This window comes from Muscardinus avellanarius (genome assembly GCF_963383645.1).
Source record: "Muscardinus avellanarius genome assembly, chromosome: 1".
Lineage (NCBI taxonomy): Eukaryota > Metazoa > Chordata > Mammalia > Rodentia > Gliridae > Muscardinus > Muscardinus avellanarius.
Genome location: NC_137786.1, coordinates 36,421,264 through 36,440,034, shown reverse-complemented (window position 1 = coordinate 36,440,034; position 18,771 = coordinate 36,421,264). Strand labels below are relative to the sequence as shown.

The window sequence follows — 18,771 nt, the reverse complement described above, 5'->3', positions numbered from 1 at the left end:
CTCTGAGTCTACCCACTGCTGTACTGCTGTGCGTTCAAGTGCTGAATGCTTGGGACACCAAGGTGAGCCATCTATTTCCTTTAGTTTGTGTAAGAAAAACAGGAAACACATGATTTCAATGTTGACATCCATGCACACAAATCTGACATACTGGAGAGAATTTTTAAAGATCTAACTAATGGTTTCTAAGAACCATTCTATGGGTAGAATGTGTTCAACAAGAAGTCATTTGATCCTCCTTTAAAAAGATCTTTTTAGACACAGGCATATCCTAATTTAATACACGCAACTCAAAACCATCTCCCAGCCCTATATTATTTTTTTATTTTCAAACATGGTCTCACTAAGTTACTGAACGCCTTGCTAAGTTACTAAGGCTGGTATCAAACTTGCAATCTGCCTGTCTCAGCCTTCCAAGTCCTGGGACTACAGGCATGTGCCACTATGCCTGGCTTAAAAACCACCTAATACACACAAATGATTTGGGGAAAATTGATGATACTACCCTAAATATACATATAGATATCTTATATAATAATAATATACTACCCTAAGTAATATATATAGAGAGAATAAGATTTACATACAGAGCTAATGCTTAAATATTTACATATATTATTCTATTGGAGGATGCTTTCCAGTGTCTAAACAACCAACCCATGAACTTGTTTTCAAAATGCAATAATTTCCACTTCTTCTCCCCCTCCATAAAAAACACACTGCCTATACTCATATAGTTTTCAGGTAAAAAGGTAAATGCAGAACATGAAATTAGGGCAAATTTGGGATACATAACACTTTATGTCTATAGAGTTCTTTAGAGTTTTCAAATTCCATAGTTTTTACTTGATTCCCATAGCAACCTCCCCAGACAAGTAGAAAGTTGTTTATATCTATCTTACTAATACGACATTTTGGCTCGCTTAAGTTAAACAATTTGTTCAGTGTTATGCAACAATTAAATGGCGTGGAACTCCTAGGTTCTCCTGGCTCCTGTAGCCTGATGCTGCCTCTGTTAGATAAAAGAATGATAGTAATACCAAGAAAGACCCTAACACCTGGGCAAAATAAGGAAGCTCTGAGTGCCTTTCATAAACTATTATTTAAAAAGTATCACCTGTAAGGTTCACCAGAGAGCTGCTGAGCCAGCAGCTCACAAAAGCGAGCTGTGAAATTTACAGGCTAATTGCTAAACATAGCTATTATTAAATTATAAATATATAATTACATAATTAAATATATCATTTAAAAATCATAATTACCCAAAATGTATCACTTCTTAATTACTTTTGCTATGTTGTACTATTCTGTGCTCTCAAAGTTATTTACACCTATTGTATTGCTTTCCTGAAGTCTTCTATAATTTGCTGCCATGAATCTCCTACTGTATTTGATTCATGAAAGTATAATTTGTCACTATATACCTTCTCTTGAATTTGGATTCAGGGCTTAAGTAGGTAGCTTAAAATCAGCCATGATAGGAGTATATACACTTTAGGAAAAGGGGTATGATGTGAAAACTCAGGGCTGTTTTACTCCTCCCAGAGATCTGATTGTATACATTTACCAACAGACACCAAGTTCACTCACATAACTTGATCACACCATCCTGAATGCCAAGTTACATAACGAAATCAGCCTGAAAGCCTTCTATCAAATCAAAATATACTCATTGTTCAACCGATACAGCTCTAAAAGTTCTCCAGTGTTAAAGAGATATAATAATTCAGCTGCAGGAAGGTCATTATGATTCTTTTAAAAGATTGGAAATTACAAACAGGATATAGTGGCATATGCCTGTAATCCCAGTACTTGAAAGGCTGAGACAGGAAGATCTCGGGTTCAAGGCCAGCCTCAGCAATTTAAGGAGGCCTTTAACAACTTAGTGAGATCCTGTTTCAAAATAAGAATAAAATAGAGTGAGGGGTATATCTCAGAGGCAGAACACCCCTTGTTTAATCCCCGGTGCCACAAAACAAAAGCAAAAATGACTTGGAAGTTACCATATTCAAGGGCACCAACTATTGCTTTTCTTTTTACTGATCTATTACTTCATGTTTTTAGCAGGCATCTGCCCAAATCTAAACTATGCCTTCTGAAAACAACAGGAAAGGAATTGCACTGGGGATCTGACCTCTTCATTCTGTAGTATTAGAGCTCATTAGGACAGATAGAAGAATAGGAGTCAGAGCAGATAGCCCTGACGAGTAGATGGTGGGACTGAGACATCAGGTGCAGCACTTTTCCCATCAGGATAGATTTGGCTGTGATGTTATAATTCCAAGATGGCATTACAGCATATCTACTTAAAATGGGAACCCAATCACAGAAACTGATGCTGACCTCAGGCTCTAGTCTCTAGAAAAATTATAAAACAATCTTAAAGTAAGGAACCAAGGTGGGGCTTGGTTAAAAAGAGCAAGTCTGATTCCTGGAACTATGGCCCCAATGAAAATATATTTCAGCCCAAAGCTGAGGTAAATATGGAGTCAGGTCCCTGAGTTAAATCTGTTCAGAGAGATACAAAGAACTGTGTAGGGAGGTCACTAAGTCCTTCAAGTCAAGAGTGAAGTTATTAACTATTATTTCATCTCTGCAATCAGCATATTAAAGATGAGCGGTGCATGTGTGCTTGTGTGTGTGTGTGTGTGTGTGTGTGTGTGTGTTGATCTCTTTGTTTTGTGTTTGTGTGGGGACTTTCCAATGATGTCATATTATCAATAACACTAGAATTACACCCCTTCGAAATCCCCAACTGCTAAATACAGGGCTTTGTAATGGTCAGAATCTGTACTGGTCCCAGAGTTACATCGCTTACTTGGGAATTCTGCTCCATTTTCCTCAGTTCACTACTTTGCAGCTGTCTGCTGAGCATTTGCTGTCTCCCGCAGCCTATAGAGTATAGTTATTATCAATGTACTGACCTGCCTAGGCACTCTCTTACTGCACCACAAAACCCTGAGGAACCTCAGTAGCTCTGCACTCAACTCACCCCCCTCCCCATATCCCATATAAAACTTCAGGTACTGTCTCTAGCCCAAAGGAAATGAGATGACACCAGATGCCCGCCATCCTCACATCCCTCAACTCTCTTCTGCTCTTTCTACACTCCCACCTTCTTTCTTCAAACATTACTAAAAGAAAATGCCATATATGTCAACTACGGAGCTCAATTCAGCCACAAAAAGAAATTATGCCATCCACGAGTGATGGATAGAAGTAGAGAACATTATGATCAGTGAGATAAGCCAGACTCAGAAAATCAAGGTCACATGTGTTCTCTCATAGCTTCAGCAATTTAATCAAGACCCTGTTTCAAAATAAAAATATAAAATAGGCCAGGGGTGTAACACGGAGGTAAAATTCCTCTGGGTCCAATCCCCAGTAATCTCCCTAGGAGTAGAAGGGAGATCATTAGAGTGGAGGGGGGTTAAGGGAGGAAAGAAAGAGGTACTGGGGAATGAAATCAATCAAATTATGTTACATACATGTATGAATTCATATTCATGGGAATTCATATTCATACATGAATCCCACTAGTATGTATAATTATAATGCACCCATACAAAACAAAAAGTGTCAGCTCATACGTATCGAGCTCCAGGAGGTTATCAGTGTGCCTGATCCACAGATAGCCGGGATGGGCTCCACTGGAGTATCTACAACAATATGTGAAATAAGAAATAAACCTCTTCCCCACCTCTGGCTAACATCTCTTTCTGAAAAAATCTGGAAAACTGGAATTAATCTTCTGTCCCTTGCACATCACTAAAAGAACTCATCTCTGCTTTCAAAAGTTGCCTTGGATTTCTGTATTCCCTTTGCAGAACAGCATTCCTTTCATCCTCTATGCTATCTCTTCTCCCTTCTTCTCCCTACCTCTATCTGCTTAATAACTTCTGTTGATTTACTTCCTAAATATCTTTGCAACACAATCTTTGCACAAAGAAAATTTGATAGGCACTCTGAATATTTCATTTATTTGCTTAATATTTATAAAGAGTTTGTTATATGCAAAATCTTGCCTTTAGAATGAAATCCAGACACTTTAGCAGAACATTCAAGACCTGGCCACAATTTCCCAGTCTGTTTTAATTTTTTACCACTGCTCACCCAGAAGCCTGCTCCTCTCTGCTAATACATGTAGTCAGATTATAGACAAAAGTCTGAGCTACCCACCTGCCCCCTTGCATGTTAACATCTTTTTTCTTTAAGATGATAATCTTTTCTTGTGTGAAAGCTAGTGCATAAAATAAAATATCTATAGCTTGAGGTTTTAAAGAAGGAATACAAAATGTAAGCAGCTATATTTATACTTTACATGATCTTATTGCCCTGTTATGAACTAAAAGCTTCATTCTGTGGATATTTTAAATGCTATCATGCATTGCAAACTCTGAAAGTAACACTGAACTTTGGACTATGTTTTACTGGTAAGCAATGGTCTCTTGCAGCTGGATTATTTTATCTTCTTTCCCTGGATAATTTTGCAAGTTACTTAATGGTGACATGTGGTTTGTCTCTCAGTGAATTTTAATATTGAGTATTTTAAAACAAGAAGAGATATTTTTCCATTGCAAACCAGATGTCTTTACCATAAAGCAATACTTGTCAGTTTTGAAAAAAAATAAATTATCTACTGTTTTCTTCTTATCAACATAATCATAACAGGAGCTTAACTGTTTGCAAAATACCCTACTCTACCCTTAACACAGTATTCTCTTCTTCCCAGACCAAGTCAAGGAAAACTATAATCACCTACCAGGCAGAACCAACTGATTGTTTTTCCTCCATCTCAGACATGGCTGTGGAGTACTAAAGCCCAAGACCTCAATAAGGAAAAGGAAGTGGGAATAGAGCTAAAGCAGGATCAGACAATTCCTATCCTGTCTTTCTAGTGATTCCTTTTCTGAAATATCTCCTAAATTACATCAGACATGGCACCAACATCACAGACAGACTAAAAATAGTCCTCATTGCTTATCATTACTTGAAACCCGAATTTAGGTGTCATTTCTTTGACTGAGATTCTCTGTGTCTCATTTTTATCTGTGAAATCCCATTGGCAGCACAACACTTATGTATTGAATTAAGTGTTGGGGGTTGGTTATCTCTCTCCCCCACTAAACTCTTAGTTCTCTGGGTGTAAGACTAACATTACCCTTGTTACCTAATAATACTTGAAAAATACTTGTTGAATGTAGTCATTCCATTAGAGATTTACAAGAAGCCCCAGTATTTCTCATTATGTTTTATTTCATATGGGTTTTTTTTTTCCAGGTAAAAACTGAAGATGACGATTTTAAAACAGATTTCTACAAGGATTTAAGTGATCTTGGGAAGAATAACAATGAAAAAACTTCATTGTTGGATGCAGGGAGGAGCTCTTTTCATGTACCAATTTTTTATTCTTCTATGAAGAGCAAAAACATCATACAGAACTCAGCCTTCAAACAAGCCATTCAGGCCTCCCACAAAAAGGTAATAAAAATGGTTTTTAATCTGCTTATTCTCCCTTGGAAATTAATAACAGCTAAAGTAATCAAGCAATAAGAAGAAAGGAAGAGTTTTGATATCATTATTAGCAGGATTTCTAACACACACTAAAACAGATTTACTTTTTTTTTTTTTTTTTTTGCAATACTGGGGATGGAACCCAGAGGCATTCTACCTCCAGGCCACACCCCCAGCCCTATTTTATAATTTATTTGGAACCATGGTCTCACTAAGTGGCTGAGAGACTCACTAAGTAGCTGAGGCTGGCTTTGAACCCTGTCTCAGCCTCCCAAGTGCTGGGATTACAAGTGTTCGCACCATGCCCAGCCAAAACAGATTTACTTTTTTATCGTTAAATCTCAGCTTTAAAGTTATAGAGGTTAATATGTCAGATGATGCTTCCTTTCTGCAGCTGACTGTTTTGTGTTGAGTTCTATTTTCACCTTTCTCTCTTATATTCTTATAGATGTTTCTTTTTTACAAAATTTTATTAGTGAATTGCAAGTACACATCATAGTGAGGTTCAATGTGGTACACACATACATGCACACACTCCTGGTATACTTCCCTCTGAGTCTCATCCTGTACACCTTCCTCTCGCCCAGAACACCAGAACATGCTAGCAAAACTGACAGTAACAGCTCCCTATATTCCCAATTATTTGAACTGTTTCCTTCACCCATTCTCTGTTTCCCCTCTCCATTTCCCTCCTCCAGTCCCTTTCCACTATTCTACTGATCTCTCCATATTTTTCAAAAGTTCCTTATGTTTCCTATTTTCTCTCTATCTTCCACATATCAGAAAAAAATATAACCCTTGCCTTTCTGAGACTGGCTGATACTACTTAGCATAATATTCTCTAGTTTCATCCATTTTCCCGCAAATTACCTAATTTTGTTTTTCTTTATGGCTGAGTAGAATTCCATTGTGTACATATACCACACTTTTGTTCATTTTTTAATGTTTTTAGACACCTGGGCTGGTTCCATAATTTGGCTCTTATAAACCACATGTAATAGAACACTGTCTCTTTCAGTAATAGGACAATTTGGGGCCTTTTCTAGGGAAATTCAGCCAACTTGCATTTAGTATATGCACTGAAACATTTGATTGCATTCTTCCCATTTTAAATTTTTTTGTTTCACTTGTGTTTTAACACATGTATGTATTCTAATTTTCTCACTTTTTCTGCTTCTGTCACATTTCTATCTATTCTCATTTGTCTTGTGAGTCATTTAAGAAGCTCCACTATACTTTTAAGTTCCAGCTGCCATTCTCACCCTTTTCTTGAGAACATATACACTTCCCTATTCACTGGCTTCCAACGCTGCAGTTTTAGTAAAATAGTTAAAAACCTTTGCATTTCAAGTTATTTGTAGGGAATGCTGTGTATTTGTTTTAATAGTATATGTGCTGATTTGTAATTTATTCTGACTCTTAAACTTGCTATTTAAGTATTTCTCACATAACACAGCTTCCACATTCACAGTCTGTATTAGTCTTTCTGCTGTATCTTTGTGTGTATTTGGATGTATGTATCACCATTTCCTCTCCTTGTATCTTCCCTTTCCTAAGATCTCTGTTCTCATTCATTTGTCATTTCTAGTCTTTACCTCGGATAGGGTACATGCAAGATGTGTTCCCAATTTAAATCCACATATATCTAGGATAGCTTGCCTTTTCTCTAAGCCATAAATATAAAAGAATGTCCTGAGGTACTGGGGATGGAACCCAGAGCCATTCTACCTCCGGGCTACACCCCCAGCCCTATTTTATAATTTATTTGGAACCACGGTCTCACTAAGTTGCTGAGAGACTCACTAAGTAGCTGAGGCTGGCTTTGAACCTGTGCGATCCTCCCGTCTTAGCCTCCCAAGCTCTGGGATTACAAGTGTTTGCATCAAAGTCCTCTTCTCTTGATAGCAGGTGACATTTCACTGTATTATAATTTCTATTATTGCACAGGAAAGTTACTGGAAAAGCTAATTTAAAATTTTTTCCCTCTGTCTGGAAATTTGCATTTTTTTATGCTTAGAGTTCAGGAATGTCTAAGTATTGAATTTTCCCCTATTTATCTTTTCAGAAGCTCATGAAACACTTTTAATGTGTAAAGATACATATTTGTTCATCTTTCTTTATCTTTTATCCTATTATTGCACATTAAATCTCTTAAATATTTCTTGTACCTCAAGTGAATTAGGGAATAGAGTTCTGCCAGAAATTTGTAGACATTGCAAAAGTCTTTTAAAATAGTGTCTGTTCTTTACTACGATCACCACTCTAAGTAATATTTGTTCTTTTCCAAGAGATGAAAAAGGAGAATGAGCTCTTAATAATAGAACCTGAGCCGGGCATGGTTGTGCACGCTTGTAATCCTCGTGCTTGGGAGGCAGAGACAGGAGGATCGCGCTGGTTCTAAGCCAGCCTCGCTGGCTTAAAAGAACCTGTTTCCAAATAAAAATATAAAATAGTTCTGGGAGTGTAGCCCGGAGGTAGAAGAGTTTCCAGGAACCCCAGTACCACACAAAAAATAAATAAATGAATAAATAATAGAACCTGAGATAGAGGAAGTCAATAGAGAAGATAGAAACCAACACAGGAGCCACTGAGATAAGAACCTGGGGTGCTCCTTGTATGGCCCCACCTGCCTTTACCATAGAATCCTTTATATTGTTACCATTCATCCCTTCACACAGTAATATGATGAGAACTTATAATACTTTATATATACTTCCTAAGCATTTCGTTTATCCTGAGATAAATCCTGGCTAATCATCAGAGTTGATATTTAAGCACCATTTTGTAGATAAATACATTGAAGTTCATACATTTATTTTTAATTCAACAAACATTTATCAAATACCTATGTGGTAGGCAGTGCATTTAAGTCTAAGAAACTAAGCATGGCTCAAGGTGCAGTTCAGCAGTAGACAGTATGCCTAGCATGTGTGACACCCTGGATTCCATCCCCAGCACCATTACCTACTCCCCCTAAAAAAATTCAGTGACTTTCACTGACCTTCCAGTGAATAAATGCCAGAGTTGGAAACTGAGCTTAGATGATCTGATTTTTTCCACTGTTCTCATCCACTAAATTAGGGTGTTAATCATAATTAACACATCAGGCTATTAATCATTCATTTATTTAATCATAATTTCAAAAATATTTAAAGAATAAAGTTCTGGTAATATGGGCATGTAAAACAATGAGAACAATATAGATTTCTTTAATAGCATATATTATCATTCCAGTTTCAAATGAACTATGATTATACAGATTCCCCAAACTGTGTTTATAAAACAAGTCAGTAGAAGTAATACTGATACTAGGCATGCAAATCTGGCGATGTATGGTATGGTATGGTGTTTTATTCCATTTGGTACTGGGGATTGAATTCAGGGGCATTTTATCTCTGAGCTACATCCCCAGACTTTTTATTTAATTTTTATTGAAACAAAGTATTGCTAATTTTCTGAGGTCTCGCTAAGTTGCTGAGGCTGGCCTTGTCTCTGTGATTCTCCTTTCTCAGCCATCCAAATACTGGGATTATAGCGCTCACCACCATGCTTGGCATAGCAGTAGTGCAACCGTTGGCTCAATCTGATGTAGAATCCAAGACTAGATGCCTAAAATATAGTCAAAGATGGGAGAAAAGTGGAGATGTTGAAAGGATGTAAATGTGGGTCTCAGTACTGACTTCATGATATGCATCACATAATGGTTTACAAATGTTTTAAAGATGCTAAATAATATATGTAAACCTCATCTGAAGATGAATATTTTTTTGCTCCTAATAGTCTACTCCAAAGTAGACACAGGTTGTAATATATGATATTGTTATATTGCAGCCATTTCTAACTTAAAAAATATCAGCCTCATGATTCAATTCAATATCATGACCATTACCTTCTACTAGATCTGAACAGAATAAGGAAATCTCAGTCTACATGAAAATGTTCTTACCATCTCTCTTAGTCTTCCAGGAGTGAGAAGAGTGCACCCCTCTCTTGAGCATTAATCCAAGCCCTTCACTTGAGCTAAATGCTTTATTTTGTTGATCCCAGATCTGATGACATATTTGGGACAGATAATCTTTTCAAAGTAGGATTTGGTGCTTTTCCAGTTTACTGTACAAAACTGAAGCCACAGAAGTGTGATTAAAATACAGCAAGATCTCACAAATGACGGAATCTATATAAGGTTTAATATCCTACTGTAATGCAATTCCTTAATATAAAATAGCCGAATCCCACCACCAGTGAGTGGCACAGCGTGCCTGTGCATGTGCTAAGTTAAATTACCCAAGTTTAACTTGTGTTCTCCATTTCAGTTTTTAGAGAAAATTGGATATACTGAACCTCCCAGAACAGGCACTTAAGATACTCAGAGAATGCATGCGTGTCTTACTAAAAGCAAAAAGCCCTCCAACTTTTGAAAGCAATAGTTCTATGACAAAATTCAAGTGGTAAAGTTAAAAATAGAATTAATGGGCACCTACCAGAACGTCAGCTCTGCAAGGGCATAAACTCTATCTGCCTTGCTCACTTCTATTTCTACGGTATCTGAGATAGCTAAGCAATAAGTGAATTGAAGGCAAGAAAGTAGAAAGGAGAAAGAAAAGAAAAGAAATGAGTGAGAAAAAATGGTGATTTTTTTTTTTTTTGCTGTTATTTTGTGGTGCTGAGGAATGATGCTTTTTGGATCCTTGAGATTTTTTTTCCTATTAACAGTCATTAGGTACCACAATTATAGCACACAGGAGGATTGTCGTTTAACAATTATATTACAACAAAGTTTTGTGATTTTTTTTTTTTGCTAAAATATAGTCCTCACTCTGTTACTGTTATTCAAACACTACAATTTGTTAAAATTGAGAGAGCAGGTGAGATACATTTTTTTGCAGTACTGGGGACAGAACCCAGGGGCATCCTGTCTTTGAACTATACCCCCAGCTCTATTTTTTATTCTTTATTTTGAAGCAGGGTCTTACTGAGATGCAAAAGGACTCACTAAGTATCTGAGGCTGTCTGCAAACCAAGATCCTTTTGTCTCAGCCTCCCAAATTCTGGGATTACAAAATATTTAATTTTTAAAGCCAGTGCAGGTGGATTTGCACATAAACATAAGTGGCTGTGTAAAACAAGTAATGAAATAAGATTTTAAACTAGTATCAACCATCCAATCCTAAGTTAACTTGACATAATAAGAAATGATGAAACAAGTAAATTTTCTAAGAATCAACAAAAAAAAATGTTTCTGCAATATTGGTGGAAGAGAAGGAATATGAATAATATCGCTTAATTTTTATACTTTTATTGGTGTATTGTAATTATACATCATAGTGAGGTTCAAAGTGCTACAAATACATATATGCTCACAAAACTTGGTGTATTTCCCTCTGGATCCCAGCCCTGCCCACCCTACTCTCCATATATATTAGTGAAAGTGGTAGCAATATCTTCATGTATGGGCATAGAATTATTTTAATAACATCCTTATTTAATAGATTCTGTTTTTCCCAACTTTCCCCAAAACTTCTTTCATTTTTCTACTGGTCTTTCTTAATTTTTCTGAGGTCCCTTTTGTTTCCTATTTTCTAGTTTCCACATATAAAAGAAAATATATTACCTTTGACTTTCTGCTACTGGCTTTTCTCACTTAGCACAATATTCTCTAGTTTTATCTATTTTTCAAATGACATAATTTTTTCTTTATAATTAAGATTCCATCATGTGTGTATAGAGTGTTTTCTTTTTGTTATCCATTTATCTCTTGACATATACTTACTTTGATTCCATTATTTGGGTATGGTGAATTGTGCTGTTATAAACCTGAATATGCATGTATCACTATAATATTCTGATTTTAATTCTTTTGTAAAGACATCAAGTAGTGATGGTCATATGGTGGTTCCATTCCTAACCTTTGAAGAAAATTTCATACTGATCTCCAAAGTGGTTGTACTAATTAGTCCTCATCTAATCATTGCACAGCAGAAGCCTAGAGAATTTAAATGCTTTTTTCATTTTGTAATGAAGTTAAAACTTGTATCTCAGTTGAAAATCTTTCAGTTGAATCTTTACAGGAACTCTTCTTAATTATTTGCATTTGAAAGGTATTATAAATAAAAACTCAGTGGGATGCAGCCATAATTGGCAATCAATAGAAAATGACTATTTGATCGTTGGTCTCTTCTTTGGTAGAGAACATATGTTTACATTATTGAGATAATCTCATTCATTTAGCACTGTAAACATCTCAGGAAAATATGCTGGACTATAAAAGGAAAATCACAATTTTATATGTGAGAACATACAATCAGGAGTTACAGTTGTTTTTGTACTATGGTAGACATGAAGCTAATGATAAATTGTTGACATTTATATGCCTGATAACATCATGCTTTCATTACCTTTAATTTTCCTTTTATGTTTTTATTTCACTCTTTTTGTCACTTTCATTTAGGATTCAAGTTTTATTAGGATCCATAAAGTGATAAAAGTCTTAAACTTCACGATGAAAGCTGAGGAGCTGCAGCTTTCTGATGTCTTTTTGAAAGCACTTAACCATCTGCCTTTAGAATACAACTCTGCTTTGTACAGCCGGATCTTTGACGAGTTCGGGACACACTACTTCACTTCTGGCTCCCTGGGGGGTGTGTATGACCTTCTCTACCAGTTCAGCCGTGAGGAGCTGCAGAATTCAGGTATTTCTTCCTCAGCTCTCTCTTTTTTTTCTAACAGGTACAATCACATGCAATACATTTTTTTCTCCTATTCCTCATTTCATTCTTCTTTGGCTTTATGTAAGTGTTTTATTTCTAAAATGATTATGAAAAACAATAAAAAGGCACACACATAAATAAGGTAAAAATAGAAAATTAGGAATAATGAAGAAGAAAAAAATAAGTAGGCTTAACCCCTGTGATTAGACATTGCCTTTGTCTCTGAATTTTCTGGCATCTGGGATGTCTTAAGCTATATGGCAGTGGTTACTTAAAAAGAAAGTTGCTTGCCAATACTTCAAGGGAAACAAAGTTGTCCTAGAATAAATCTAAAGAAAGATTGTTTATAGCCTTTATTTTGTAGATAATTGTATAGAGCAAAAATTTATAGAAAATTTGGTAGCAATCATTCTCTCTTAATGATTTTAAGTAGAAGTCAAAGGCATAAGATAAAAGAACAATTAAGAATTTCACAAGAGACAAATCTACCGAGGACCAGATATGCAAAACTGGTGATAAAACCAGAAACCATATGTGAGGTATTTTTTTATTAAAGGTTACCCTTTGTGTATTGAAACTTAGAGCAGATATTCTTTTGTTTGCATGTAAAAGAGCAATATAGACCAAACATCTTAGTTCCTTATAAATTATCAGAAACTGCTAATATTAATTATATATTTGTTTTCAGGATCCTATGTGAAATGACAGGGAGTCCTTGTGATGATATATTAGGTGTCTCTTGAGAACAAAATTAGGAAACTGGGTACTAGCCAGAACCAGACCAAATTCCACTAAATAAATCAAAAGTTTTCATAACTAAACTCTTATACAAAATAAACCAGAAACTTATTTTAAAACACAATAATGGACCAGTCCTGAAGTTAATAGAATTTAAGCCACTCTATTATTTTGTCTCATTATGGCAAATACTAATGTTTAATATGGCTACCCTGAGCTTTTCCAAATATTAAGATCCTTCATGATCTGCTTCCTAGAAAAGAGGAAAGGATAGTTTCCAGAGGGTTTTCAGTAAGGTCTTAAAAAATTTTTACCTGGCATGTTTACTAAAATCCAAAATAAAGTATGCTATGACAGCCTTCCATACTGCCTGCCTCTTTTAATTTATTCCATTATCTGTTCCACTGAAGCAATGGTTGCATGATGAATCTGATGTCTCTACACTCTGAGCAGCATCAGCATTTGCACTGATCAAATACAGCTAGGGGAAATGCTTGGCCCTTGTCTTAGTCTCACTTCATCCTTCAGATAAAATTAGTTTGCTCACTGCTGTTATAACCCAACAATCATTTCCCATTTGATGAGGATACTTAGGAATTTAAAGCAAATGTGTAGAGATCTGGCCAAAGGGTTATATGGATCTTTAATCAGTATTTCAATAGTTGATGCCCTATAACCAAAATGAAGAATGACAGGCCATACTTCCCTACTAAAACATTCTTACCTTCCTTGTCTTTCTCTATAAACAGAGGTAGAGATGAACAAACAGAAATAAATAATAAAGAAAAAGAAATAACCCAAAGTAATAAAATAAGACATGAAAGGGGGTCTATCACCATGGACATCATGAAAATCGAGAGCTATTTTGAAATTTTACTACCTAAAAGATAGAAAAATCTAGAAGAAATTAATGAATTTCTAGACTCATACAACCCTCCTAAATCAGGTCAGAAGGAAATAATAAAGGAAAAAATAGAGAGTTTGAGATGTGTGAAACCACTAGAAAAACATACCCATACATACACAAACACACACACAAGATGAGCATATATTCTTGCCTCCTCTCTTTTCTCCCTTTCAACTTTTCTCTCTTAGACATAGATAAAACTAGAGAATAGACTCAGTTTTGTTGCACTTTGTTCAATAAGTTTTATACCCTTTGCCATTAATTTTGAAAAAGTATTCAAATATTTCATAGTACTTTCTCTCCCTCAAGAAGAATAAAGTAAAAATTCAATTCCTTTTTATTTGCATCTCTTGATTTATTCCTCTCTTGTTCAGTGTCCCATAGTCATGCTAAAATCTTGAATAAAAGTTGACATTTCTTCAGTATGCAAGGTGAAAAGAACTTCAAGAATACTGTGAAAACATTAAGCAATTAAATATCATAATATACACGGTGGTAATTTTAAAATTCTTTTGTTGGGAACATCTTCTACTCTGAATTTGAGGTGAAAAATTATTCACCCCATTATTTAGCAGTATGATATTTTGACTAACACTATTGGTTTGCTCAGAGAAACTCAGAGATCCCAAAATTCTAAGCCCTGTGGCCCAGCGGAGGGACACTCAGGTGTGAGAGCCCAGGTTCCACACCATCCAGAAGTTTCTGAATTCATCTAGACAGAGGCCAGGCAGCAGTTGGCCCTACCTACCTTGGAGGAAGAAAAAGCTTGTAGACTATATAATACACCAATAAAAGTATGAAAGTAATAATTATAAATAAAAGGAAATTCACTGAGGAGACCCTGATATTTTGATCACTCTATGTCCAACACCACTAATGAGATTTATAGCCTTTTTTAGGATTCACCTATAGACCTTAAAATCTGAAATTATATTTATAGTCAGTTCAGCATGCTATCATTAATTGACTGGACACAAATTTAATTTTCACTTACAAATAACAAACATCTCATGAAAGAAGAAGAAAAGGGACTGTGCATTATAATTGCATTAAATTCCTAGTATGGCCTCAATGTTTGATTGACCCACTTATAAAAATAGTGCTCCCAGAAGAAAAACAAACCATATTTATTCAGCCAGATTAAAATAGCCATCTTTTTTTGTTAGAGTTGAAAATACAAGGTAAACATGAGGGCTTCAAAAGAACGATTTTTTTTTAATCCCAACTAATAATACATCTCTTCAAACGTGTCAAACTACAAGAAAAAAATTAAAAAAAAAAACTATAAAGAAGGCAGACCCAATTCACATCAACCAGCCTCATTTTTCAAAGGTCTGTGCTGTCTGATTTCCATCTTCAGCATCACACTCGATTGGTAGCTTGAGCTCTAAAAATACCCTTCCCTGCCTCTTGTAACCAGCACTCCTAAATATTAGTATGTAATAAAGTACTTTGCTGTAAGATGCTGAAGCGCTTGTATTAACAGTTGTATCACTCACATGCTTGTATTTTGCAAAGCAACTTTCAACAAAATCTCAAAAGGCCTGGATTTTAACTTTGATGCTTCTGGAAGTGAGTCAGGGAGCTTGTTGAGCTGTTAAGAAAAAGCAGACATGGACTCTCCTCCAAATCCCTGAAGAGGTGGCACCCATCCAGCTCACAGATGTGCCAGATGTTTCCCTGCTGTGTTCCATGCACATGTAGATTTTGAGGTCACTGAGAATGACCACAGGCATCGTGGTGGGCGTGACTCAGGTGTCAAAATCTCCAAAGAATGGTCACTGGGATTTGGGAAAGGACCACAGTGAGGATTGGAGGTGTTAGAGCTGCACCACCAGACCAGAGCCCTGGAGCCTAAGGATTCATGTGAAACACATAATACCATGGGCAGGCATCCAGTATAAACAGCCTGGGAAAGTGGAAAGAGCCAGTCCCAGAAACCACCTGTGAAGGGGGAGGGAATGAGGTGGCAACCCCCTCCCCCAGAGACAAGAGGAAACAACATCCCATACAGTCTGTGTCCAGATGATGAGTCAGGGAGGAGGCGGAAATTTCCTAAGCGAGGATGTCAGAATCTCTATGATTAAAGTAAGTAGAGTTTGGAGGGAAGGGGAGTGAGTAGCTACATGCAGAAGAAGACACACAGAACAGTAAGGAAAGAAGTGCTCGGGGAAGGAGAGCTGGCCAGGGTTTACATTGGATGTCAGGGACAGGTGCTGTAGATTCGGTCTCACAGATCAGCGGTGGCTTAGGAAGCAGGCCTTATGATGAGAAACTGAACAGAAGCTATCTGAGTCTGTTGAGCTGCAGGGCTGCACTGCAGCAGTGCACAGAGGGAAGAGGTTGAGAGGCCCACTGTGTCCAGTGGCCAGAGGTGAAGGTGACCGAGGAGGCTGACAGGATCCCCCAGGTAGGGCCATAGTGGCCCACAGCTGCTTCCTAAAGTCAGTGTGGAAGATGACAGGGACTCACAATATCTTTTTTATTTTTTTGTGGTGGAGTATTGAATCTGGAGACATTGTACCCTCAGGCTATACCCCAGCCCTTTTTAAATTTTTGTTTTGAAACAGGGTCTTACTACGTTGCTGAGAGTCTGACTAAGTTGCTGAGACTTGCTTTGAACCTGTGATCCTCCTACCTCAGCCTCCCAAGTACTGAGATTACTAGTGTGTGTCCCAAGCCTGGCTCAGACACCTCTTCTGTTCAGAGTCATCTCTGGCCTATGCAGGATTGAATCTGTACTAAAGCTTTCTATGGGGACTCATATTTATATATTTATATCCTAATCCCCAACCCAGACATCTCTTCCACTACAAACTGTTTACTAAGCATCTCTTTGTAGATGTCTGTAGATGTTCTCTCCCTGATCAGGTAGTTCTTGCCACTAATACTGTAGCCTTTACTTTTTAGCCTAAAATAGGATTGTTGTGAAGATTAAATCAATGTGATGCTTAAAATGAGAAGAACGTAGTGAGCACAAAGGCTGAGAGATGGTATCTATGTCCAAAGAGACCAGAACTTCATGCTCCTTATCTTTGAATTCTCTGCAGTGCATTCTCAGTAAGTTTTGTTTGTATTCCATTACTTAGGTTTAACAGAAGAAGAATCCCAAAATTGTGTCTGTGTTGTAACAAAGAAACGCTTCGTTTTTGTTACGAAAAAAAAAGTGGAACACCGGTGCACCACTAACAAGCTGTCAGAAAAGTATGAAGGTAATTGACTTCCCTCCATGCCGCTGGTCCAGTGTGTCCTGTGGCTTCCTGCAATTTAAGCCTCATTTCACCTGACTGTTGTTTTTAAATTTTCGCTTATTTATTTGCCTCAGAACCCTGCATGTGGTAGGAGAGAAGGTGCAAAAAAAAATGTTGGCATTACTTAAAAGTAGAAAAGTAAAGGTTTTCTTTCTCTTCCTGAGACTGTTCAACGTAATAAACATTGTTTCTCCCATATGCAGAGCTTAGTATCAGGGATTAGGTAAATATGATTATGAACTAGACTTCCCTATTTAAAAACTTACAAAGTAAGGATGTAAATGAACAGTCATTAAAACTACACACTATCAACTGATAAGAGTCTAGAACAGGTTTGTTTTTTTTTTGGTTTGGGTTTTTGTTTTGTTTTGTCTTTTTGTTTGTTTGTTTTGTTTTTTATTTTTTGTGGTGTTAAAGATTGAACTAAGGAGAATTCTACTTCCAAGCTATACCCCTAGTCCTGTTTTTATTTGGAAACAGAATCTCGCTAAGTTACTGAGAGCCTCACTAAGTTGTGGAAGCTGGTTTTGAACATGAGAGCCTCCTGTCTCAGGCTCCCAAGTACTGGGATTATAGGCTACAAAAGTACCTCAGGCAGAAGAAAATGGGCTGATGGGAATCAAGATAAAAATATATCGGGTTTTCCAAAGCCAACATTATATTGAATGGGGAAAAACTGCAAGAATTTCCGCTACAGTCAGGAACAAGACAAGGATGCCCACTATCACCACTCCTTTTCAATATAGTCCTTGGGACTCTTGCTGCAGCAATCAGACAAGAGAAGGAAATCAAAGGAATTCACATAGGAAGAGAGGAATTAAAATTATCCTTATTCACAGATGACATGATCCTTTATCTGGAAGACCCAAAGAACTCAACCAAAAGACTTCTGGAGCTGATTGGCCAATTCAGCAAAGTCACAAGATACAAAATCAACCTAAAGAAATCAGTGGCTTTTCTTTATGCCAACAATGAATCCACAATGAAAGAAACAAAGAAAACAATTCCATTCACTATAACCTCAAAACCAATAAAATACCTAGGAATAAACCTAACACAAGATGTAAAAGACCTCTACAACAAAAACTATAAAACATTAAAGAAAGAAATTGAAGAAGACCTTGGAAGATGGAAAGATCTCCCGTGCTCATGGATAGGCAGAATAAATATCATCAAAATGGCCATTCTGCCAAAACTGATCTATAGGTTTAATGCAATTCCCATTAAAATACCAGTGACATTCTTCAGAGACCTAGAAAAATCAATCATGAACTTCATATGGAGAAAGAAAAGACCTAGAATAGCCAAAGCAATTCTCAATAATAAGAAACATACAGGAGGCATTACAATCCCAGACTTCAAACTATACTATAGAGCAATAGTAGTAAAAACAGCATGGTACGGGCACAAAAAGAGATATACTGACCAGTGGATTAGAATAGAAGATACAGAAACAAACCCACACATCTTTAGTCAATTAATCTTTGACAAAGGGGCCAAACACATACGCTGGAGAAAAGACAACCTTTTCAACAAGTGGTGCTGGGAGAACTGGCTAACCATTTGTAAAAAGATGAATCTAAACCCCTATATCTCACCAAACACAGGAATCAACTCAAGATGGATCAAAGACTTAGAAATTAGACCTGAGACT

The 18,771-nt window shown here is 36.6% G+C and overlaps 1 protein-coding gene across 2 annotated transcripts in view; it reads left to right on the top strand.

The window, feature by feature from the left end:
• C6 (complement C6) overlaps positions 1-18,771 on the top strand; it is a gene marked incomplete at both ends in the record, with an annotated part of 70,428 nt that overhangs the window by 18,767 nt on the left and 32,890 nt on the right. For both annotated transcript variants that reach the window (XM_080703580.1, XM_080703579.1), the window contains 3 exons: positions 5,281-5,481; positions 11,963-12,203; positions 16,956-17,078. In XM_080703580.1, the coding sequence (XP_080559706.1) occupies positions 5,281-5,481; positions 11,963-12,203; positions 16,956-17,078 (565 nt within the window). The remainder of the gene's footprint in view (positions 1-5,280; positions 5,482-11,962; positions 12,204-16,955; positions 17,079-18,771) is intronic.